General features: G+C 33.6%; 2 protein-coding genes across 8 annotated transcripts in view; one reads left to right on the top strand and one right to left on the bottom strand.

The window, feature by feature from the left end:
• Nna1 (Nna1 carboxypeptidase) overlaps positions 1-6,180 on the bottom strand; it is a 411,438-nt gene extending 405,258 nt beyond the window's left edge. For both annotated transcript variants that reach the window (XM_073976458.1, XM_073976461.1), the window contains exon 1: positions 5,758-6,180. In XM_073976458.1, coding sequence (XP_073832559.1) covers positions 5,758-5,773 — 16 coding nt within the window. In that variant the 5' untranslated portion in view covers positions 5,774-6,180. The remainder of the gene's footprint in view (positions 1-5,757) is intronic.
• Positions 1-26,347, top strand: part of Nadsyn (NAD synthetase) — a 443,475-nt gene that overhangs the window by 412,298 nt on the left and 4,830 nt on the right. For 4 of the 6 annotated variants that reach the window (XM_073976472.1, XM_073976473.1, XM_073976476.1 and 1 more), the window contains 4 exons: positions 17,005-17,366; positions 22,733-22,822; positions 22,887-23,052; positions 23,112-23,257. In XM_073976472.1, the coding sequence (XP_073832573.1) occupies positions 17,221-17,366; positions 22,733-22,822; positions 22,887-23,052; positions 23,112-23,257 (548 nt within the window). In that variant the 5' untranslated portion in view covers positions 17,005-17,220. Of the gene's footprint in view, positions 1-16,504; positions 16,897-17,004; positions 17,367-22,732; positions 22,823-22,886; positions 23,053-23,111; positions 23,258-26,347 lie in introns of those variants that run through there. The other 2 variants (XM_073976475.1, XM_073976477.1) reach the window with 2 other exon arrangements.

The following is a 26,347-nucleotide window of genomic DNA, read 5'->3' as shown; positions in this document are numbered from 1 at the left end:
TTTCAGGGTATTTTCTCAGGAAATATGGACTTGCCCCTGATGAAACTTGCACCGTCGTATGGGGGGCAGTGAACACAAGTTGCTACAACAAAAATCAAAGCGATTTGAGAACTGGTCCTAAACTGAACTTTTCCAAAATTTTGTGTGGGAGGTACCCGAAAGAGTGAACCGATTGAGTCCTAAGTCTGGTAGAAATTTCACGATGTGCAAAGTATGGACCAAATCGGTTACTTCCTTCAAGAGTTATCGTGCGCACAAATTTTCCGAACATTTTCGAACTTTTGTGGGGGATGTACCGGAATGAGTGGACCGATGTAACCCATCTTCGAACTTAAACTAAGTTTGGGCAAAATATTGGGAATGCCAAATTTTAGACCTAATCGGTTAATTCATTCGAGAGTAGTCGTGCGCACCAGCCAGACAGACAGTCGGACGGACATTGCTAAATCAACTCCAAATTGTCTGAAACGGATTTCTTCTAAACATATTTGGGGTCTATAACCATTATTTCGATAAGACATAAATGCTGAGGGTATAAAAACATCCCAGCAAAATATTCGATGTCAAAGATGCCATTCAATCATGGGTGCAAGTGATCTGCCATGTCATCTTTTTAGCATCTTCATCGATGAATTTTATATGAGCGTGGACCCCAAAATATGCTATTCATTTGTGGATCCAAAGCATATCATTTACACCAATGATTTGACATTTCATTTTCACCAATGCTTTGGCATGTCATTGTCACCAATGCTTTGACATGTTATTTTCACCAACCCTTTGCAATGACATTATCATTACGACGAGAGTTTTAACAAAGTTGGTTGTGATTTCGAGCCTCCGACAACATTAAGTCTATTGTAAATAATTAGTCTTATATATTTAGAAAAATCTGTATAAATAAAAACACAAAATTCATATATATTGGGTGTTCAAATGCTGATGAAAAGATCGAATCTTTCACGACTTCCTCTGAATTGGTTCAAATGCTAATGAAAATATCGGACACGGTGCTCTTGAATCAATATTAAATGGAAGGTGCTGTCACCTGGGAAGTTTTTGCGGATTCTAAAACTACAATGTTTATAGATGAGAAAAATCAAAAAATCTTTTATTTTTGCCTTATTAAGGCGAAGGCCATTTATAGTGAATTTTTATTTTAATTAATCAATTCTCTTTCGAGTTGAGCTTTTATGACCTAAGAGATACATTGAAAAACAAGTAAGAAAAGTCTATAGTCGGACGGAGCCGACCACGGGATACCCTATACCACTATCCCTGGACAATCGCTCTCCACGCAACTTCTTTTCAATGATTGTGAAAATTTAATTATCAAATATCAGAGATGTATGACAAAAGCATTTTTGTACCAGGAAAGGAAAATTTAGTTCACACAAACTAAAATGTTATGAAACCCACTTATGTAGTACTACTACTTCCGTTGTTTAACCGCTACGTTATTGAAATTTTTACCAAGTTCACACAAAAGTTTCTGTCCATTTAACCCGCTAAGTATTATCTGATCTTCACGTTGGTTTGTACGCTTCTCCTTCATCATAAACACAAACTTTGTTTAAAGAGCCGCTACAAAATAGGTTAAAATTTTTTTTTTGGTCCATTTCATCCCCTGAACATTTCACGATCATCACCAAAAACTAATCATTTCTATCCTGGTCCGAACCCAACCGCCTTAAAAAATTCGTTACAATCGGTCCATAATTGCGGCCTTAAGCTTGTTTACAATTTTTAATGGACGGACACGCATCGCTAAATCGCTTTATTTCTCGAGATATGAATGTTGGCATACCAAATAAGGGGTCTAGGTCGAATATTTCGTGATGTTACATAAACTTTTGGAGAGACAATATGTAGCATGGGATAAAAATGTGGTTCTCTATACAGAACCCATTATTTATTAGGCAGTAGGACCGTTATCTATCAAACATTTTATTGCAATTTAAATCATTTATTTATTTATTTATTTATTTATTTCCACATGTAGTTTTTTCCACATGTAGGCTACTTTGCGAAATATATATGTCCTCAAGGAATTAAAATATCGACCAAAAATAAAATTTTTATATTTTTCATAAAAAAAGTAATGGTCCATTTCACCCGCTAAAGAATATCAGATCATCATTCAAAATTGTAGGCATCTTTTTCGACCTATACTCTTACCCGGTGCAAAATTTCGTGACTATTGATGTATAATTGCGACTTCTAGCGAGTTTATTATTACACTACAAACAAATAACGGAATATATTAGGCTGTAACTCTGTTATCTGATCATGCACACCAACATAATTGGCATCAATTGAAAGGTCAACCGTTCCACTTTCATGTATATCTCACTTGTCCGGAATGTCACTTCCAGGAATTAAGATATAAGCTGTATATTAAAAATTTTCACAATTTTCACACAAAAGTTTTGGTCCATTTAACCCTCTAAATATTATCCGATCGCCATCTCAAATTGCAAGCTTTTCCTTTGTGATATACTCTTACCCTATTTAAAATTACGCGTTGATCGGACTGTTATTGAGACCTACAGAGCCGCTAGAAAATTGGATAAATATTATGTTTTTGGTCCATTTCACCCGCTAAATATTTCACGATCATCACCAATAAGAATAGGGATCTATACTGATCTGAACCCGACCTCCATACAAAATTTCGTGACGATCGGTCCATAATTGCGGCCTGGAGCGTGTTTATAATTTATAATGGACAGACGGACGGACACACATCTCAAAATCGCTTTATCTCGTCGAGGTATGAACATTGGTATACCACAGTGGGGGTCTCCGACGAATATTTCGCGGTGTTACATGAATTTTTACCAAAACAAACTTATAATACCCTTTTCCACATTGTGGTATAGGGTATAATTAGGAGTCTACAGAAGTCCCACGCATCCAACCATTACGCTACGTTTCACGGGTGGTTAAGCCGATCTTCAGGCGTATTAGGATGTTGTTTGTCGAAGGCAAGCAGGACTATAGGAAAAGTTTGGAGTTTCAATTAACTGACATAATTTCGCATATGCATTTATCTACTGAAGTGCGATATATATACTAGTTACCAAGCTTTGCCTTCGTCTGCCACAAAAACAACATCCTAATACGCCTGAAGATCGGCTTAACCACCAGTGAAACGTAGCGTAATGGTTGGATGTGTTGGATTTCGGTAGACTCCTAATTTTTCAATGTATCTCTTAGGTCATGAAAGCTCAACTCGAAAGAGATTGAATTAATAAAAAATCGCCGGAGTGCTTTTTAAACAAATCGCGATTCAAGTTGACATTTTTTGTGGTTTTTTATGTTTTCACAATTTTGCTTGGAAACCACAAATCCTATAGAAATGGGTCTAAAGGAAATATTATAGCTATGAAAATTCTCTACAAGATTGACCTTTATGATATTTTAGGTAGGTTTTACCGTTATTGAGATATAGGGACAATGCATTGGCTGTATCACCTCCATATAAAACAATGTCATGTATATTGAAACAATTTTTCCCAAAAAATGTATGTATTTAGAGGATTTTAAAAATGTTGGGCGTATGAAACGACAAAAATGTTGATTAGGATTAAAGAGCCAAAGTTTTGCGGAGAAAATACTTAAAGGAATGGATCGACATTGACCATTATGGAAGTGGATCTCAGCCACTACATATGGTGCCATAGGGGTTTTTTACACCCTTCGGTGTGTTGGCTCAAGAAGTGTGGATTTGCCCCTGAAATAACTTTTACCATCGTAATTGAGGCAGCGAATGCAAGTTGCTTCAACAAAAATCAAAGTGATTCGATAGCAGGTCTTAAAGTGAACTTATGGGAGGTACTGGATGAAGTGGACAAATATAGTCCATATTCGAACCTGATCTATATCTGGTAGATATATTAGGATGTGTAAAGTATGTACCAATTCGGACACTCCCTTCAAAAGTTAACGTACGAACAAATTTTCCGAACTTGTTTGAAATTTTGTGGGGGAGGTACCTGAAGGAGTGGACCGATATGGCTTATCTTCGAACTTAAACTATGTTTGGACAAAATATTACTAAGGCCAAATTTTGGACCCAATCGGCAGATCCGTTCGAGAGTTATCTTGCGCTCCAACCAACTCACAGTATGAACTTGCCCCTAATGAAACTTGTACCGTCGTATGGAGGGCAGTGAATGCAATTTGCTAAAACAAAAATCAGAGCGATTCGAGTGATGGCCCTAAACTGAACTCTTCCGAAATTTTGTGTGGGTTTTTGTCCAAATTGTTTGAAATACATTTCGTCCGAACATACTTGGGGTCTAAAACCATTATTTCGATGAGGCCCATTTTGCCTGTATGAAAGTGTATATACCCTCGTTAGCATAAATGCTGAGGGTATAAAAAACCTACAAATGTGACTTGAACTTCTATATCTCAAAAATGTTAAAACTTAGCAACAAATTATAACGGTCAGTCTTCTATAGAATTTTCACAGCTACAAATTTTTCTTTAGCAACATTTCGATAGGACTTGCAGTTTCGAAGCAAAAACTCGAGAACCCAAAATAAACATAAAAATATGAATTTTGACCGCGATTTATTTAAAAATTCCAACAGCGATTTTTCTTGTTTTTGGATCTTTTCATTAATGAACAATGCTGGTTCAAAATCCGCAGAAACTTTCCAGATGTAAGCTTAAATTTAAAGTTTTCACTTAAAGTTACTTAAGGAGCACCATGTCTAACATTGTTTTATAAGCAAGCTTTACAGTCAATGTATTGTTCCAATTTGAACTTCAATATCTCCATAACGGTAAGAGCTACGGAAATATCATAAAGGTCAATCTTGTAGAGAATTTTCATAACCATAATATTTTCTTTAGTCCCATTTCTATAAGAATTGTGGTTTCCAAGCAAAATCGTGAAAACCTAAAAAACCTCTAAAAATATAAACTTGAATCGCGATTTATTTTAAAAGCGCTCTGGTGATTTTTTTTTTATTTTTCTACATCTATTGCAGTTTCAGAATCCATAAAAACTTCCCAGGTGTAAGCACCTTCCATTTAAAAAAAAAAAAATTGATTCAAGAGCACCGTGCGGATCTTTCACGACTTCGTTTGAACCAATGCAAATGATGCCATGAAATCACGTGATCGCATGGAACCCCTTCCTTCAAATTTTGCTGGTATAGGGAGGAAAAGAAAGCTCGCCATAGGTCAAGTTTATGAGTTATGGCGAGATGAGTTTGTTGATTGCATCCATCAAATGCTTGGGAAGAAGATAACCAGATGAATTCTCCAATAAAAAAAAATTAGTAACATGTTTGTCATAGCAAAACTTTACACCGAATATTTCAGTACACGAAAGCGTAGGTTTTTCCTTAAAACCCGTTCTTAAAGTCTATTTGTATGTTAAAAATCTCTTCCTGTGGGACTTCAAGTTCAAGATAAAAGAACGAAAATGTCAAGATAGGAATTGAGTTAAAACGATACTATGAAAATATTCGCCATTCCATTTAAGTGAAAGACATATAGACTCAAAGCATTGTAGGAGTCAATCAAAAAAAACCTTCGCGCCATATCTCAGAAACTTCAGTTCTTGGTGAGTAGCAAAGGCTTCACCACCCAGAGGAATTTTCCATGCCTAGCCCGTAATTTATTTCGTTTTTGTGTTGCAATGTTATCAATCATATTGAACGTAATTAAAGATCATTTACAAATAATATTCTGGGGCTCTTCAAAATAATTTTAGACAATTCATTCGTTAAGACTTACCTCTCTGTTCCATCATCTTGAATCTTTTATATTTGAAGCTTAAATCAAAGTGTTTTTTATTGATATTCCATGTTTCAACCAAATTTTGTGCAATGCATGTATTTTCAAATGATTTTGCAAAATACGTGGATTATTTATTTAAACTGTAATTCGATTATTACAAAATCTGTAAATTGATTTGTTTGGAAAGCAAATGTAAACTTTCACACCTCTTCTATTTCGAAGGATTTTGAAAAAAAAACCCGCACATTCACAACTTCTTTTAGATTTCCACAAAAATATTCACAAAATAAACGCGACAAATAATCAACAAATATTCAACAATACGTAACGAATACTAAAAACAAAATAATAAAATTGACAATAAATTTTATTTACTTTATTTTTGAAATTTAAAATAAAGCTATTGTGATTTTCTCTTTTTTTTCTTGAAAATATTTTTATTTCACTTGTTTCCTTTGATTCTTTGCAACTGAATTTAAATTTAATCCTTCTATGGTTACACATAAATAATTTGAATTTCTTGTGTATTTATGCAGTTTTTATGATTGTTGCAACGTCATTTGGATGGAAAATATTGCATGTTTTGCAATTGAGCTGTCTTCTTCTTTGATCAGGACAAAGTATATTGCAACAACGAAATATGTAAAGGTTGTATGAGAATGTTATAAAAACAACAACAACAAAATAAAAGAGGCGTATCTTTAGAGCATTTATATGATCAGTATAAAATGGCATTCCAAAATTATTAAAAATTTGACTTTATACCTTTACCCAACAACCTAACCATGTATCTACGTTTAGAAACAAAATATTTAAGAAGCGCATGTTTATTAGCCGCCCCAAGAGCACGTCCCTGATTTCATCTTTCCATCCATATGTTAACTTCATTTTCACTATTTCTATTTATATAAAAAAAAACTTTGTGTGTTGCAGCGATTTTTTCAAACTAAAACTATACTTTCGTACACATTTTTACGTTTTTCCGGATACCTTTGTTGTTGTTGTAGTCATCCTTAATATAATACATACATATGTATTTCAGTAAAACAACAAGAACAACTTTACAAAGTTCATTGCATTGCCTTTTCGTAGTATAACACGCACCTCATAACTTTGGATCAGTATAGGAATACATGATGTCGTGTGTGTATGTATGTATGCTTTAACTTGTCAAAAAGTTACTTCGCAACGATACAGGAAGAACTATTTTGTATTCAAAAAGATCATAAAGTAATTCCATTTTATACAATATGTGGTGTGGAACATATAGTAAGATTGGCTTTGGCAAATTACCTTGTCAAATAAAAGCCGTGCTAAAGAAGGATGAGCTAATTGGAATACATGTACAGATAGTTTTTTAAAGATTTTTAAGAGCAGCCATAGACCACCATAAACGTGGATTTTTTTATAGATTTTTAGGAGCAGCCATAGACCAACATAAAAGTGGATTTTTTAAAGATTTTTAGGAGTGGATTTTTTAAGATTTTTTGGAGCAGCCATAGACCAACATAAACGGGGATTTTTTAAAGATTTTTAGGAGCAGCCATAGACCAACATAAACGTGGATTTTTTAAAGATTTTTAGGAGCAGCCATACCCCACCATAAACGGGGATTTTTTATAGATTTTTAGGAGCAGCCATAGACCACCATAAACGGGGATTTTTAAAGATTTTTAGGAGCAGCCATAACCACCTTAAACGTGGATTTTTTAAAGAGTTTTAGGAGCAGCCATAGACCGCCACAAACGTGGATTTTTTAAAGAGTTTTAGGAGCAGCCATAGACCGCCACAAACGTAGATTTTTTAAAGAGTTTTAGGAGCAGCCATAACCACCTTAAACGTGGATTTTTTTAAAGATTTTTAGGAGCAGCCATAGACCACCATAAACGTGGATTTTTTTAAAGATTTTAGGAGCAGCCATAAACCACCATAAACGTTGATTTTTTAAAGATTTTTAGGAGCAGCCATAGACCACCATAAACGTTGATTTTTAAAAGATTTTTAGGAGCAGCCATACCCACCATAAATGTGGATTTTTTAAAGATTTTTGGGAGCAGTCATAGACCACCATAAACGTGAATTTTTTTAAAGATTTTTAGGAGCAGCCATAGACCAACATAAGCGTGGATTTTTTAAAGATTTTTAGGAGCAGCCATAGACCGCCATAAATGTGGATTTTTTAAAGATTTTTAGGAGCAGCCATAGACCGCCATAAATGTGGATTTTTTAAAGATTTTTAGGAGCAGCCATAGACCAACATAAGCTTGGATTTTTTAAAGATTTTTAGGAGCAGCCATAGACCGCCATAAATGTGGATTTTTTAAAGATTTTTAGGAGCAGCCATAGACCAACATAAGCGTGGATTTTTTAAAGATTTTTAGGAGCAGCCATAGACCGCCATAAATGTGGATTTTTTAAAGATTTTTAGGAGCAGCCATAGACCAACATAAGCGTGGATTTTTTAAAGATTTTTAGGAGCAGCCATAGACCGCCATAAATGTGGATTTTTTAAAGATTTTTAGGAGCAGCCATAGACCAACATAAGCGTGGATTTTTTAAAGATTTTTAGGAGCAGCCATAGACCGCCATAAATGTGGATTTTTTAAAGATTTTTAGGAGCAGCCATAGACCACCTTAAACGTGAATTTTTTAAAGAGTTTTAGGAGCAGCCATAGGCCACCATAGTTGTGGATTTTTTTACGATTTTTGGGAGCAGCCATAGACCTGGATTTTTTTAAAGATTTTTAAGAACAGCCATAGATAACCGTAAACGTGGATTTTTTTAAAGATTTTTTTAACAGCCATAGACCAACATAAACGTGGATTTTGTGAAGATTTTTAGGAGCAGCCATAGACCACCATAAACGTTGATTTTTTAAAGATTTTTAGGAACAGCCATGGATCACCATAAACGTGGATTTTTAAAGATTCTTAAGAGCAGCCATAGACCAACATAAACGTGGATTTTTTAGACCAGCATAAAAGGGGTTTTTTAAAGATTTTTAGGAGCAGCCATAGACAATTTTTTAAACAATTTTAGGAGCAGCGATAGACCACCATAAAATGGGATTTTTTAAAGAGTTTTAGGAGCAGCCATTGAACACCATAAATGTGGGTTTTTTTAAAGATTTTTAGGAGCAGCCATAGACCACCATAAGCGTGGATTTTTTAAAGATTTTTAGGAGCAGCCATAGACCACCATAAACGTGGATTTTTTAAAGATATTTAGGAGCAGCCGTAGATCACCATAAACGTGGATTTTTTAAAGATATTTAGGAGCAGCCGTAGATCACCATAAACGTGGATTTTTTAAAGATATTTAGGATCAGCCATTGACCACCATAAACGTGGATTTTTTAAAGATATTTAGGAGCAGCCAGAGACCAACAACAACATGGATCACCATAAATGTGGATTTTTTGAAGAATTTTAGGAGCAGCCATAGACGACCATAAACCTGGATTTTTTTAAAGATTTCAGAGCAGTCATAGACCACCATAGATGTGGATTTTTTAAAAAGTTTTAGGAGCAGTCATAGACCACCATAAACGTGAATTTTTTTTTAAAGATTTTTGGAGCAGCCATTTTTTTCAACCACCTTCGGAAGAGCAATAAGCGTGGATTTCTAATGAATATATTTTTAACAACCTTGATGCGTGCATGTATTTAACATATAAAAAACGCATACATACATATGTAATATTGGTAAACAATTTTCAAATGTACAAATGATTGCCTGCAATTTCTTCAAATTGCTGGAGAATAGTTTAACATTTCTTCTTTTTGAGTTTTTTTTTTTTTTTTTTTTTTTTTTTTTTTTGTTACGTCAAATGCATTACAAATGCTTTCAATGCTACTCTGCAATTTCCGGAAATCTATTTCGGAGGGAATTCATTTTAAACGTTTGAAGGAAATCGGAAACTGTGAAATTGATTTTTAGTTTCATGGCATTGCAAGTTCGAAATATGTCTAACACTACAATAAAATTGGACGTATTAAATTTCAATTGTACGCTTATTGGCCTTTACGTCTGAGCAGGACGTGATGGGCATACATATTTGGAGTGAAATACATTTAGCTTTTATTTATAGATAATTACGTTGGCGTTTTCAACTGTTATTAGAAAATAAACTAGCGTTCTATTCTTAGATTCTACAATTTTGGAAGCAACACTTACCTAACATTTTTTATATTATTAAAATTTCGTTGGTCATTTCGTGTTAACCATTCAGTTATACGTAAGCACCTAAATATGAAAGTTTTGCTTGATCGATATGGAAATTCCTCCATTGTACAATTGTTGGCTTCTTAGAGGTGTCTACAACCAGTCTTGTTTGTGTCACAATTTTAAACATTCATAGTCGCCGTCGTCATCGTCATTGTTTTCTTCCTTTACTCAAACACCTGTCAACGTCAGTCCGCTGGCACAGAACGTTTGGTGGCGTTGTTCCTAACAACGTCAAAATAACAAAAACAAAACAAAAGGCGACTATCCGCAGAAAAAAAAAACAAAAAATGTATATTAGACGGGGGCGTTATTAGATTATTTTTTTAAATTAATAATTTCGAGAAGTCTCTAAATTTTCAAGTAAATATAATTTTCGTAGATGATAAAAGAAGTATTTTAAACGTTCCAGTAACAAATTACAGTTAGTACGGTTAAAAATTATAACTAAATTCCTCAAAATTCCGAAAATCGGGAGATATCGTTATATGGGGGCTATACCAAAACATGGTATACAATAGGCTTTAGTCGTTCGCACAATATCCCTGACACGATCTTGTAGTCAATAGGTAGTAGACTTATGCCCCTATAGTTAAAGCACACAGTCTTATCTCCCTTCTTATGGACTGGGCACAGGATACTCAGGTTCCAATCGTCGGGTACTCGTTCTTCCTGTCAGATGGTGCTAACTAGCTGATGGTGTTAATTAGCTGATGATTACACCTTATCAGCGTGTCGCCTCCGGTTTTATACAGCTCGGCTGGTAAGCCATCGGCTCCTACTGCCTTATTATTCTTCAGCCGATTCTGGGATTGGGTCTGTGGTATCTTCGTCGTCTTCGCTGCTATTGGATACCAACAGCTTTGATAAATGTTATTTCCATATACTGAGCACACTATCTGTATCAGTTACAAAGTTACCTTGCTGGTCTCTACAGGAGAATGTGCATGTACCAAAGCCATCAGTTTGATGCTTGACTCTTTGGTACAATTTTCGGACTTCATTCTGGTTCCTGTACATCTCGATTTTTTCACACTCCCGCTTTTCCATCTCTCTATTTTTCCTGCGGAAAATACGTTTCTCCTCTCTCCTTTTCTCCCGATATCTCTCTCGGGCGCTACGCGTTGCTACGGATTGTAAAGTAGCCCTATATGTCGCATTTTTCTCCTCGGTAGCAGCACGACACTCCTGATCATACCATGGATTCCAAATATGGATTTTGCGGCTGTTTGCATCGAGTGGACAATACTTTGCCATTGCGCTGATATATTATCGGGATGAGGAGTGCTTTGATTAAGCAATTGGGCTAGTTGAGTGGAATATGCTGTGGCTATCTGTTGTGATTGCAGCTTACCGATGTCTAACTTTCGTGTTGTGTCTGTTCGTATTTTGTTTGCTACGTTTAACCGGGTGCGTACCTTTGCTGCAACAAGGTAGTGGTCCGAGTCTATGTTTGCTCCTCGGAACGAACGCACATCCAAAACGCTCGATGAATGTCTTCCATCTGTCACAACGTGATCAATTTGATTTCTTGTTTTCTGATCTGGAGACAGCCAGGTGCCCTTATGGATGTCAAGATGTTGAAATCTGGTGCTGCTAACTACCATGTTTTTTGCAGCTGCAAAGTCTATCAGCCTCATACCATTGTCAGATGTTTCACTGTGGAGACTGAATTTCCCGACTGTTGGGCCAAAGATATTCTCCTTTCCAATTTTGGCATTAAAATCGCCTAGAATAATTTTAATGTCATGGGCAGGGCAACGGTCATATGTTTCTTCTAAGCGCTCGTAAAATATATCTTTGGTCTGTTCGTCCTTTTCTTCAGTGGGAGCATGAGCACAAATAAAGCTGATGTTGAAGAATTTAGCTTTTATTCGAATTGCAGCAAGTCTTTAATTCACTGGTGTGAAGCTGGAGACCAGGTGTTTTAGTCTCCGACTAACTACGAATCCGCAACCAAATTCATGCTTTAATACAGTGCGTCACCTTTAGGTGTTGTTGTGACGCCTTTCCCAATCCATCGTATTTCCTGTATGGCAGTAATATCGGCCTTGTACTTTTCAAGTACGTCTGCCAATGCGAAGACTGCACCTTCTCTATAAAGAGTGCGAACATTCCAGGTGCAGATTCGCAGATCATGGTCCTTAAAACGTTTGCGGGGTTCGTCAACTTTAGAGGGGTTTGTTTTTCTTTTCTTTCGTTTTTTCATAGTAGGATGTTTTTTCTAGGGGAGGGTTACTAACCCGAAGCCCAAACCCAAGTTTTTAACGTTCTTATGGGTGAACGCGCGGCACATGTTACCTCACTACCTTTAACGGGTGTTAAAGGCAGTTCCCCAGGTGACACCACGGGGAGGTCAGTGTCCACTTGAGATGAAAGAGGGACCAAGATAAATCCTGGGCTTTGCCATGTTAAAACCGGACAGGACCGTTGCTTGGTATCATTCATCCCCTACGTCAGCTTCAATATCCTACCAAAATGGCTGAAATTTGGTTCGTAGTCTTCTTTAGGGGTATAAAACTTTCCCCCATCGGTATCGGTCCACCCCTTCATATAGCCCCCATAGAACGGTACCTCCCGATTTTCGGTATTTTGAAGATTTTAGCTTCATTATCACACCGAAATGGCTGAAATTTGATACTTAGTCTACGTTGGTGGTATAAAACTTTTCCTCAGAACTTTGTCGGTATCGGTCCATGCCTTCATATAGCCCCCATAGAACGGTACCTCCCGTTGTGGCCTCAATATTCCACCGAAATGGCTGAAATTTGGTATTTAGACTTCGCTGGGGGTACTCAAACTTCTCCTTTAAATTTGTTCGTATAGGTCCACGCCTTCATATAGCCCTCACTGAAAAGTACCTCCTATTTTTGGTATTTTGAAGGTTGTGTCTTCAATATTCCACCAAACTGGCTGAAATTTGGCATTTAGTCTTCAATGTTATATAAAACTGTTCGCCAGAAATATGTCTGTACAGGTCCACGCTTTCATATTGTCCCATTTCTGACTAAAATTCGTCGCTTTAGGTCCACGTTTCGATATAGCCCCCATAGAACGGTACCTCCCGATTTTCGTAATACTGAAGATTGTGACGTCAATATCCAACCGAAATGGCTGAAATTCGTTACTGCGTCTTCCAAGAGTTATAAAATATTCCAGAAAAGTTTTTTCAGGATAGGTCCACGTCTTCCTATATCCCCATAGAAGCGTACTTCTTGATTTTCGATATTTTTTAAGTTGGCTGAAATTTGATACTTAGTCTACGTTGGTGGTATAAAACTTTTCCCCAGAACTTTGTCGGTATCGGTCCATGCCTTCATATAGCCCCCATAGAACGGTACCTCCCGTTGTGGCCTCAATATTCCACCGAAATGGCTGAAATTTGGTATTTAGACTTCGCTGGGGGTACTCAAACTTCTCCTTTAAATTTGTTCGTATAGGTCCACGCCTTCATATAGCCCTCATTGAAAAGTACCTCCAATTTTTGGTATTTTGAAGGTTGTGTCTTCAATATTCCACCAAACTGGCTGAAATTTGGCATTTAGTCTTCAATGTTATATAAAACTGTTCGCCAGAAATATGTCTGTACAGGTCCACGCTTTCATATTGTCCCATTTCTGACTAAAATTCGTCGCTTTAGGTCCACGTTTCGATATAGCCCCCATAGAACGGTACCTCCCGATTTTCGTAATACTGAAGATTGTGACGTCAATATCCAACCGAAATGGCTGAAATTCGTTACTGCGTCTTCCAAGAGTTATAAAATATTCCAGAAAAGTTTTTTCAGGATAGGTCCACGTCTTCCTATATCCCCATAGAAGCGTACTTCTTGATTTTCGATATTTTTTAAGTTGGCTGAAATTTGATACTTAGTCTACGTTGGTGGTATAAAACTTTTCCCCAGAACTTTGTCGGTATCGGTCCATGCCTTCATATAGCCCCCATAGAACGGTACCTCCCGTTGTGGCCTCAATATTCCACCGAAATGGCTGAAATTTGGTATTTAGACTTCGCTGGGGGTACTCAAACTTCTCCTTTAAATTTGTTCGTATAGGTCCACGCCTTCATATAGCCCTCATTGAAAAGTACCTCCAATTTTTGGTATTTTGAAGGTTGTGTCTTCAATATTCCACCAAACTGGCTGAAATTTGGCATTTAGTCTTCAATGTTATATAAAACTGTTCGCCAGAAATATGTCTGTACAGGTCCACGCTTTCATATTGTCCCATTTCTGACTAAAATTCGTCGCTTTAGGTCCACGTTTCGATATAGCCCCCATAGAACGGTACCTCCCGATTTTCGTAATACTGAAGATTGTGACGTCAATATCCAACCGAAATGGCTGAAATTCGTTACTGCGTCTTCCAAGAGTTATAAAATATTCCAGAAAAATATTTTCAGGATAGGTCCACGTCTTCCTATATCCCCATAGAAGCGTACTTCTTGATTTTCGATATTTTTTAAATTTTAGCTACATTCTCTTACCGAAATATAGGAAATTTGGTATTTAGTCTTCGTTGAGCCTAAAAACTTTCCTCCAGAAATTTGTCGGTATAAATCGACGTTTTAAAAAAGCCCCCATAGAATGATGCCTCACATTGTTTTACCGAAATTGCTGAAATTTAGTATTAAGTCTTCTTCATACACGAAAGGGAACTAAGTATTCCATTTTACTTCAATACAACTTGTGGTGGGGGGTATAACAAGTTCGACCCGGCCGAACATAACGCCGTTCTTGTTTTAGTTTATATTACTAAAATACGTAATTTTTCAAAGTTCGATCTGGGTTATCAATATTTTCCCTATATATATTCACCATAGATATTTCACCGTGGTGCAATGGTATGCACGCCCGCCTTGCACGCAGAAGGTCGGGGGTTCGATTCCCCGGCCAGGCAACATCAAACATTTTTCAACGGTGGCAAAATACCCCTCAGTAATGTTGGCGACATTTCCTGAGTATTTCAGCCTTGAAAAACTTCTTCATAAGTGGTGTCTTAAGACACGCCGTTCGGACTCGGCGATAAACAGTAGGTCCCATATCATTGAGCTAAATATGAATCGGGGTGCACTCATTGATATGAGAGAAGTCGCCCTTGTCCCGTATGGGATGTTGTGGAACAATGTTTGTGTTGTTGTTAGATATTTCAAAAACAGTTTGGAACGAGCACACATAATCTTCTGAAAGAATTTATTATCAAAAAACTTCAATAAAATATATTTTGTGACGTCAGATAACGAAAATGTGAATAAAAATGGTAGAATATGGTCCTAAATTATATATAAAAAGGAATAGCTTCTGGAGATGTTAAATACTATAGCTATCAATTTCTTTTGTTCAGAGACTCATAATGAAATTTGATTTGGAACATTTCTTCTGTTGACACAACCCCCAAAAAGTGAGGTATTTTAGGAGATTTTGACTCAGTATGGAATACATTTTAATCAAGAGTCTAAAAGCTTAACAAATAATTTCTACCTATAATATCTAATTTTGTAACGTCATTTTCTTAACAAAGTATTTTACTCAGATATCCAGTTTGTTCTGGGACTTACAATGAAATTTTGTGTAGAATATTTATTCTTTTAACACCTTTCGTCTAGGACTAAATTTTTTGTTACTTTCATGCATCAACTCGAAGAAAGGACAAAACAAATTTATTCAAAAAATATTTGGGTGTTTTGTTGGCAAACTTGACGTATATATTTTCTTGATATATATTGCAAATACATATTTCATTTATTCGGCGACTTATATTGAAATTTGATGGAAATTATTTTTGTCTTTGACGTCTTCTATCTAGAATGAAGACTTGTGGGACAAAACTTAATAAACTCATATAAAGTACAACATTAACCCTAAAACGTGATTTTATTTTTGGCCGATTCCTGGCGTTTATGTACGATTTAGAGTTTTGCTGTATTCGGGGACCTATAGTAAAATGTTATTTCTAGAATATTTTGATTTTATACGATAACATTTTAAAACGTTTTTGAAAAAAGGGACCAAAAAGACCCCTTTAGTGACTCGCATGAGGGTTAATTTTTTCATAAAAAGATACCCCGCATTGTTGTCAGTAATATTGCCAAAGACACTTTATACCTAAAATGCAAGGATTCCAAGGAATCTGATGTCGAATATTTCAAAACCTGTAGAAATGGGCGGAACTTGCCACGCCTATTTAGGTTTCTTCCCGAAGTAAACTTTCAAAACGCCGATACAATTGTCTTCTTTTTCGGCCCTCTTTCATAATCTGGTCGAATTATTTTTTTAATTATTTAATTATTTGTTGTGTTGTACAGTACAAGCTCTAAAAAACCACCTTTAGAAAGGCGATCAACACTTTTTTACTACCAGGAACAGGAGATTTATAGGAATGGAAATTATTAATCACCCATAAAATGCTTGCATTACTTATTAACCTATCGCAAAAACGAGTCCTCCGTTCCACTCTTTTATTCACATACAAAAAACAACTTCTTAACAAATGAAGGCAACGAAGCCGAAAAAAAGACGTCAGTAATGATGGCGGCGGCTTGCACACATGGCAACATCAACAACAACAGCGCCAAACAATTGTTTTTTGTTGTGTTTAAAAACAACAACTACTACTCTAGCATTACAAAATATGTATGCATTCCGACTGCCAAAAAACAAACTGAGTTCCTTGACGTTATCCTTGTAGACGGTGTTTATTTGCCTCAAAGCATTTCTTAAGTGCAGTACTTGGATAAATCAGAAAGTGCATTTATAAATAACTAAGGACGTTTGTGTGTCCTAAAACGTCTATGTCAATTACTTTGCTGCTAAGTACAATGTGAGTGTGTGGCTGAGTGAGTCATTTAGAGAGTGGCGTTGTGTTGTTGTTCTTGGGAACAATTGCACAATTATACCAAGTAATTGAATAATTGTATGTAAATAAACAATTTATTTAGTTAGCTATTTTTGTCGTTGTTTTTGTATTTTTTTCTAATATGTTGTTTTTTTTTTTTTTTTGTTTCTCTATCTTTCTTTGCAGAATATTGACTTGTTGCGTGGTGATTTTTATCTAAAAACCAATATTTCGTTATATTTGTTCATATAAATATTTTTTTGGTAAAACTGATTGGCTTTTGATTCCACCACATTTCCTTTGAACAATAACAATCGCCTTGACAATAACCGTTTAAACTGTAATACAATCTGTTACAACAAATTTTTGTTTTGGAATCGCAGCCTATTCAGCAGCATCATAATGGGTCGTAAAATTACTGTGGCCGTCTCAACCTTAAACCAATGGGCCTTAGACTTTGAGGGTAATCTTGCCCGTATCCTACAATCAATTATGGAAGCCAAAGATATGGGTGCTTCATATCGTACCGGTCCTGAATTGGAAGTATGGTAAGTAATAAAGCTAAGACAAATTTTAGAGCAATTTTTAGCGAATATACGTCCAGATTTACATAAGACAATTTTCCTCGGCAATTGTCGCAAGTAAATATGGACTACCTTACGAAAGATACATAAGGATAAGACCGTGATAACATTTGTCGAACTTTTTGTGTACCCTCCACCACGAGAAAAAACTTTAAAAAAATAGCTCTTTTCCGTTGCGTCCAACGGACGTCGTCTTCTATTATATAGAAGCCTCCTACGGAGGTCGTCTTCTATTGTATAGAAGCCTCCTGCGGCGGTCTTCTATTGTATAGAAGCCCCCAGCGGGGGGGGGGGGGGTTCAATTCTATAGAAACCTCCTAGGGATGTGTTTTATAGTATAGAAGCCTCCTACGGACGTCTTTTATTGTATAGAAGCCTCCAGCGGATGTCTTCTATTATATAGAACCCTCCTGCGGAGGTCTTCTATTGTATAGAAGCCTCCTACGCAGGTCGTCTCCTATTGTATAGAAGCCTGCTACGGAGGTCCTCTTCTATTGTATAGAAGCCTCCTACGGATGTCGTCTTCTATTGTATAGAAGCCTCCTGCGGCGGTCTTCTATTGTATAGAAGCCTCCTACGGAGGTCTTCTATTGTATAGAAGCCTCCTACGGAGGTCTTCTATTGTATAGAAGCCTCCTACGGAGGTCTTCTATTGTATAGAAGCGCCCTACCGTGGTCGTCTTCTATCGTATAGAAAAGTCCTACGGAGGTTTTCTATTGTATAGAAGCCTCCTACGGAGGTCTTCTATTGTATAGAAGCCTCCTACGGAGGTCTTCTATTGTTTAGAAGCCTCCTACGGAGGTCTTCTATTGTATAGAAGCCTCCTACGGAGGTCTTCTATTGTATAGAAGCCTCCTACGGAGGTCTTCTATTGTATAGAAGCCTCCTACGGAGGTCTTCTATTGTATAGAAGCCTCCTACGGAGGTCTTCTATTGTATAGAAGCGCCCTACGGTGGTCGTCTTCTATTGTATAGAAGACTCCTACGGCGGTCGTCTTCTATTGTATAGAAGCGCCCTACGGTGGTCGTCTGCTATTGTATAGAAGCGCCCTACGGTGGTCGTCTTCTATTGTATAGAAGACTCCTACGGCGGTCGTCTTCTATTGTATAGAAGCCTCCTACGGAGGTCTTCTATTGTATAGGAGCCTCCTACGGAGGTCTTCTATTGTATAGGAGCCTCCTACGGAGATCCTCTATTGTATAGAAGCTTCCTACGGAGGTCTTCTATTGTATAGAAGCCTCCTACGGAGGTCTTCTATTGTATAGATGCCTCCTACGGAGGTCTTCTATTGTATAGAAGCCTCCTACGGCGGTCGTCTTCTATTGTATAGAAGCCTCCTACGGCGGTCGTCTTCTATTGTATAGAAGACTCCTACGTCGGTCGTCTTCTATTATATAGAAGCCTCCTACGGAGGTCTTCTATTGTATAGAAGCCTCCTACGGAGGTCTTCTATTGTATAGAAGCCTCCTACGGAGTTCTTCTATTGTATAGAAGCCTCCCTCGGAGTTCTTCTATTGTATAGAAGCCTCCCTCGGAGGTCTTCTATTGTATAAAAGCCTCCTACGGAGGTCTTTTATTGTATAGAAGTGCCTTACGGTGGTCGTCTTCTACGGAGGTCTTCTATTGTATAGAAGTCACTTGCGGAGGTCTTCTACTTTATTGAAGCCTCCTGCGAAAGTCTTCTATTATATAGAAGTCTCCTGCGGAGGTCTTCTATTATATAGGAGCCTCCCTCGGAGGTCTTCTATTGTATAGAATCCTCCTGCCGAGATCTTATATATCTTATATTGTATAGAAGCCTGCTAAGGAGGTCTTCTATTGAGTAGAAGCCACCTACGGAGGTCTTCTATTGTATAGAAGCCTCCTACGGAGGTCTTCTATCGTATAGAATCCTGCTACGGAGGTCTTCTATTGTATAGAAGCCTGCTACGGAGGTCTTCTATTGTATAGAAGCCTGCTACGGAGGTCTTCTATTGTATAGAAGCCTCCTACGGAAGTCTTCTATTGTATAGAAGTCTCGAGCGGAGGTCTTCTATTGTATAGAAGCCTCCTACGGAGGTCTTCTATTGTATAGAATCCTCCTACCGAGGTCTTCTATTGTATAGAAGCCTCCTACGGAGGTCTGGTATTGTATGGAAACCTCCTACGGAGGTCTTTTATTGTATAGAAGCCTCCTGCGGAGGTCTTCCATTGTACAGAAGCCATTGTATAGAAGAGGTCGTCTTCTATTGTATAGAAGCCTCCTGCGGAGGTAGTCTTCTGTTGTATAGAAGCCTCCTGCGGAGGTAGTCTTCTGTTGTATAGAAGCCTCTTGTATGGAAGCCTCCTACGGAGGTCGTCTTCTATTGAATAGAAGCCTCCTACAGAGGTCGTCTTTTATTGTATAGAAGCGTACTGTTAGAAGCCTCCGTCGTAGGTCGTCTTCTTTTTTCTTTCTTTTTTATGGGAGCCTCCTTCGGAGGTCGTCTTCTAATGTATAAGGGCCTCCTACGGAGATCTTCTATTGTATGGAAGCCTCCCATGGGGGTCTTTTATTGTATAGAAATCCCTTACTAAGGTCTTCTATTGAATGGAATGGATGTCCACGAAAAAATTATATCGCTGTAAACAGGACCACAAGAAGTACGTTTGGCAGCTGTTTATACCTTTGTAACTCTCTCAGGGCGGCATTCTGACAGATTTGAATATTTTTCTCATCTCGTTATAGTTATATTCGCGGAATACTGGTGCCGCTTAGCTTACCACAGACCAACCTATCGCATTATATGTGGTCAACAAGGTTTCTCTATCCGCACCCCCAGTGTTGACGGCCAGCTACTTGAGGACCTTGTTCCTACTTCTGATCTTATAGCAAATAGCTGTGGCTTGTGCGGACGACTATCGAAAGTTACACTCAATATTTTGGGGTAGTTAGTAGTTGTTGTTGTTGTAGCAGCATTTAAAGCTCCGTAGAAGGATAGGTTTAATGCTGGGTTGGCAGCCGCTGACCGAAACACCATGGTTCCGGGTCAATCCGGTACAAAAGAACCCGCTGCCGTGGGATTGGGTAGTTAGTAGTCGACCACTTTGTTCAGTGTAAGCCTCATTTCAGCCATACAGGCGGTAAACAATGTGACACTGGATTTAGCGGCGGATATTTTTATATTCTTCAGATAGCAGAACTGCACTAGGTTAGCTATATAGACATTTAACCTATAACATCCGCATTCATTACGATCTCTATGCCGTCTGGAGGGTGTGGAATTTCACCTTGTGGAACTCCCTTTTCTACGGGTTTTGGACTTTTTGTTTCTGCATTTCACAAACGACTGGCGTCGTCATATATAGTTGACTATCCAACGTTTCTATCACGGCTGGAGAGTGATTTTCTTCACATCCTCGAACAACTTGGCATGATCGAAGGCCTAACGATAGGTTAAATACTCAACTCTGGGTTCATCCAGTCCCTTAAACATTACCATTGAGATTTCGTGTGGACCCAACGCTTTGGATGATTTCGCGTTTCGGATGACGTCTGCAACAGCGCCCATCGTAAATTGTGGTGGTATTTCCTCAGATGGGAGGGTTCTTCTTATTATCACTGTCGGATTGCTCTATAAATTGCCCGTTAAGTTCTCTAACTATTAGATCTTCAGGGTCTGTACGACGAAGCTCACTCTCATTTGCTAGTCCCGTCGCTTCTGCTGGCAAATTTGGTTTGGTTTCGGGTATTCGAACTGCAGGTATGTAGCGAGTGACTGCTGTAGTGATAATGTCCCGGAAAGTTATCTTAGCTACCTGAGCATCTCTGAAGCGTTAATTGGTATATTAGCTGAACCCTTGCCAATCAGCTTTCCCGTGGTTCAGAAAAGTACGGAAATTGTCGTGCTCACCAGTGACACAAATGTACAGGGCTAAATCGGCCCAAACTTATTTAAGTAGGATTTCGTCTAAACATACTTCTACAAAAATTATTTCGAGGCATACATTTTGAATCTGTCAAAGTGAATATACCCGCGATATCTTGCAGTTTATTCGCTACGTTCAGTCAGGTACGGATATGTGCTCGGTTTGTCAAATCCTCATCCATTACACTTAAATTTCGGTGAAATGCAATAAATGCCGTGAGTGGGGGTATCTCAGGGATTGCTCTGGACTCTTCAATGTGATGAACTACGACAGGGACTATGTTGCTGAGTGAACAATGCCCCGCAGCACTTAACACTAGCCGCTGCTATTCCAATCCGTGAAAATGTATTATTTTTGCAATGCAATTGTAATGGACTCCGAGGTAAGATCGATGAAATGTGGATTTTATGTGACGGATGAATATCATGGTCGCAGAGATGCAGGAGAAAACCAAGCTCCACAACAACTGCAGCTTAGAGCGTCGTGATGGTTACAAAGTGCTTTGGATGTATCGCTCTAGAAGTAAAGGTGGAGTGGGGGATTAGCTTTCCTATTGCACCAGTCTGTTCAATACAGACCTATCATGCTTGAGTCTGGTTTGAATGACACGTGCATGGAATGTACGGGGGTAGTAGTGAGGTGTGGTAATGCCGAGGTAGAGTTGCATATACATTCCTCCGATAAATAACTGTACTCCAGGTTATATGCCCAACATTAGCCTGCTTTTGGAAGGTCATAATCGTTCGTTCAAACAGTTCGCCAGATATAACCATAATGTTACTTGGTCCGACAAATGACGTCACCTGGCAAACAGTGGTTTCACTTGGGCGGGACCATCCCCCCATAATTGTCTCCATCAGCAGACCACCGATTTCAGCTCCTCTGAATGCCGCACTTTCATCAATTGGTAGGGCAGCATAAGCGGAACAAGCAGGTAAATCATCTGAAGAATTGCAATGTAAAAATTAATGTAAGTGATTTGTGCACAAAGGTTAAGTCTCCTGTCGGACCCTGGGAAGAAGGAAGATAGTAAAACAGTCACGTTTGGCAACGTTACTCTAAGTGATCCGAAGCGATGCGCAAGCACCCCGGGATTGACATGCCGAAAAGAACATACTGCGTCGCATTAGATATCTTCCTGCCGAGGAGGAACCAGCACAATTTACAATGGATGATGTTGCAAATGCCATTAGAAACGCTAAATCATTCAACGCGATGGACCCTTATGGAATCTCCATGGTAATGCTAAAATTGCTAGATGAACCGCGAGTCGAGTATCTTAGCATAGTTCTCAACCTGTCGCTAGCCACCCACATTGTTCCCGAAGTTTGGATAATGGACAGGGTGGTCCCGCCACTACTATTTTACTGTTTAAGGATCCGAATATATTGCTCATTTATCACTAATTTTCAAACTCACTTTCTATTTATCTATTTACAGTGGTTACAGCTGCGAAGATCATTTTCGGGAACCAGATACATATTTGCACTCATGGGAAGTGCTGCTGGAAATAATGATGTCACCCATATGGTATGTGAGGTTATGTTATTCTCAAATATAACTTCTGATATATGTAATATTTATTTTATTTCAGCGAAAATATGTTAATTGATGTTGGTATGCCTGTAATGCACCGCAATGTTGCCTACAATTGTCGTGTGGCCTTTTTCAATCGTAAAATTTTACTAATACGACCAAAAATGTCCAATTGTGATGATGGTAATTATCGTGAGACCAGATGGTTTACACCATGGACCAAGGTAGGTATTTGAGGAGAAAGTTCTTTCGAAGTTTTTACTTTGAACTCTCTTTTTTTCAGTCTTTACAAATCGAAGATTTCTATTTGCCGCGCATGATTTCACAACACACTGGCCAGGATACAGTGCCATTTGGTGATGCTGTAATTGCCACGAAAGATACTTGCATTGGTTATGAAATTTGTGAGGAACTGTGGAATGTTAAGAGGTAAGTATTGAATAAAATGACAAACAATTAAAAAATGGGTGATACAATCATGACTCAGTACTATTTAATATTTAATATTTAATATTTAATATTTAATATTTAATATTTAATATTTAATATTTAATATTTAATATTTAATATTTAATATTTAATATTTAATATTTAATATTTAATATTTAATATTTAATATTTAATATTTAATATTTAATATTTAATATTTAATATTTAATATTTAATATTTAATATTTAATATTTAATATTTAATATTTAATATTTAATATTTAATATTTAATATTTAATATTTAATATTTAATATTTAATATTTAATATTTAATATTTAATATTTAATATTTAATATTTAATATTTAATATTTAATATTTAATATTTAATATTTAATATTTAATATTTAATATTTAATATTTAATATTTAATATTTAATATTTAATATTTAATATTTAATATTTAATATTTAATATTTAATATTTAATATTTAATATTTAATATTTAATATTTAATATTTAATATTTAATATTTAATATTTAATATTTAATATTTAATATTTAATATTTAATATTTAATATTTAATATTTAATATTTAATATTTAATATTTAATATTTAATATTTAATATTTAATATTTAATATTTAATATTTAATATTTAATATTTAATATTTAATATTTAATATTTAATATTTAATATTTAATATTTAATATTTAATATTTAATATTTAATATTTAATATTTAATATTTAATATTTAATATTTAATATTTAATATTTAATATTTAATATTTAATATTTAATATTTAATATTTAATATTTAATATTTAATATTTAATATTTAATATTTAATATTTAATATTTAATATTTAATATTTAATATTTAATATTTAATATTTAATATTTAATATTTAATATTTAATATTTAATATTTAATATTTAATATTTAATATTTAATATTTAATATTTAATATTTAATATTTAATATTTAATATTTAATATTTAATATTTAATATTTAATATTTAATATTTAATATTTAATATTTAATATTTAATATTTAATATTTAATATTTAATATTTAATATTTAATATTTAATATTTAATATTTAATATTTAATATTTAATATTTAATATTTAATATTTAATATTTAATATTTAATATTTAATATTTAATATTTAATATTTAATATTTAATATTTAATATTTAATATTTAATATTTAATATTTAATATTTAATATTTAATATTTAATATTTAATATTTAATATTTAATATTTAATATTTAATATTTAATATTTAATATTTAATATTTAATATTTAATATTTAATATTTAATATTTAATATTTAATATTTAATATTTAATATTTAATATTTAATATTTAATATTTAATATTTAATATTTAATATTTAATATTTAATATTTAATATTTAATATTTAATATTTAATATTTAATATTTAATATTTAATATTTAATATTTAATATTTAATATTTAATATTTAATATTTAATATTTAATATTTAATATTTAATATTTAATATTTAATATTTAATATTTAATATTTAATATTTAATATTTAATATTTAATATTTAATATTTAATATTTAATATTTAATATTTAATATTTAATATTTAATATTTAATATTTAATATTTAATATTTAATATTTAATATTTAATATTTAATATTTAATATTTAATATTTAATATTTAATATTTAATATTTAATATTTAATATTTAATATTTAATATTTAATATTTAATATTTAATATTTAATATTTAATATTTAATATTTAATATTTAATATTTAATATTTAATATTTAATATTTAATATTTAATATTTAATATTTAATATTTAATATTTAATATTTAATATTTAATATTTAATATTTAATATTTAATATTTAATATTTAATATTTAATATTTAATATTTAATATTTAATATTTAATATTTAATATTTAATATTTAATATTTAATATTTAATATTTAATATTTAATATTTAATATTTAATATTTAATATTTAATATTTAATATTTAATATTTAATATTTAATATTTAATATTTAATATTTAATATTTAATATTTAATATTTAATATTTAATATTTAATATTTAATATTTAATATTTAATATTTAATATTTAATATTTAATATTTAATATTTAATATTTAATATTTAATATTTAATATTTAATATTTAATATTTAATATTTAATATTTAATATTTAATATTTAATATTTAATATTTAATATTTAATATTTAATATTTAATATTTAATATTTAATATTTAATATTTAATATTTAATATTTAATATTTAATATTTAATATTTAATATTTAATATTTAATATTTAATATTTAATATTTAATATTTAATATTTAATATTTAATATTTAATATTTAATATTTAATATTTAATATTTAATATTTAATATTTAATATTTAATATTTAATATTTAATATTTAATATTTAATATTTAATATTTAATATTTAATATTTAATATTTAATATTTAATATTTAATATTTAATATTTAATATTTAATATTTAATATTTAATATTTAATATTTAATATTTAATATTTAATATTTAATATTTAATATTTAATATTTAATATTTAATATTTAATATTTAATATTTAATATTTAATATTTAATATTTAATATTTAATATTTAATATTTAATATTTAATATTTAATATTTAATATTTAATATTTAATATTTAATATTTAATATTTAATATTTAATATTTAATATTTAATATTTAATATTTAATATTTAATATTTAATATTTAATATTTAATATTTAATATTTAATATTTAATATTTAATATTTAATATTTAATATTTAATATTTAATATTTAATATTTAATATTTAATATTTAATATTTAATATTTAATATTTAATATTTAATATTTAATATTTAATATTTAATATTTAATATTTATAATAACTAATTTTTTAATTTAATATTTATTAATAATATTTAATATTTATAATAATTAATTTTTTTTTTAATATTTAATGTTCAATATTTAATACTTAACATTTAATCCACAAACAAGAAAAAAAGTAACTGATGAGAT

This window comes from Musca autumnalis, unplaced genomic scaffold (assembly GCF_047663935.1).
Source record: "Musca autumnalis isolate F117 unplaced genomic scaffold, ASM4766393v1 scaffold_3, whole genome shotgun sequence".
NCBI classification, from domain to species: Eukaryota; Metazoa; Arthropoda; class Insecta; order Diptera; family Muscidae; genus Musca; species Musca autumnalis.
This window is presented reverse-complemented; position numbering and strand designations above follow the sequence as displayed.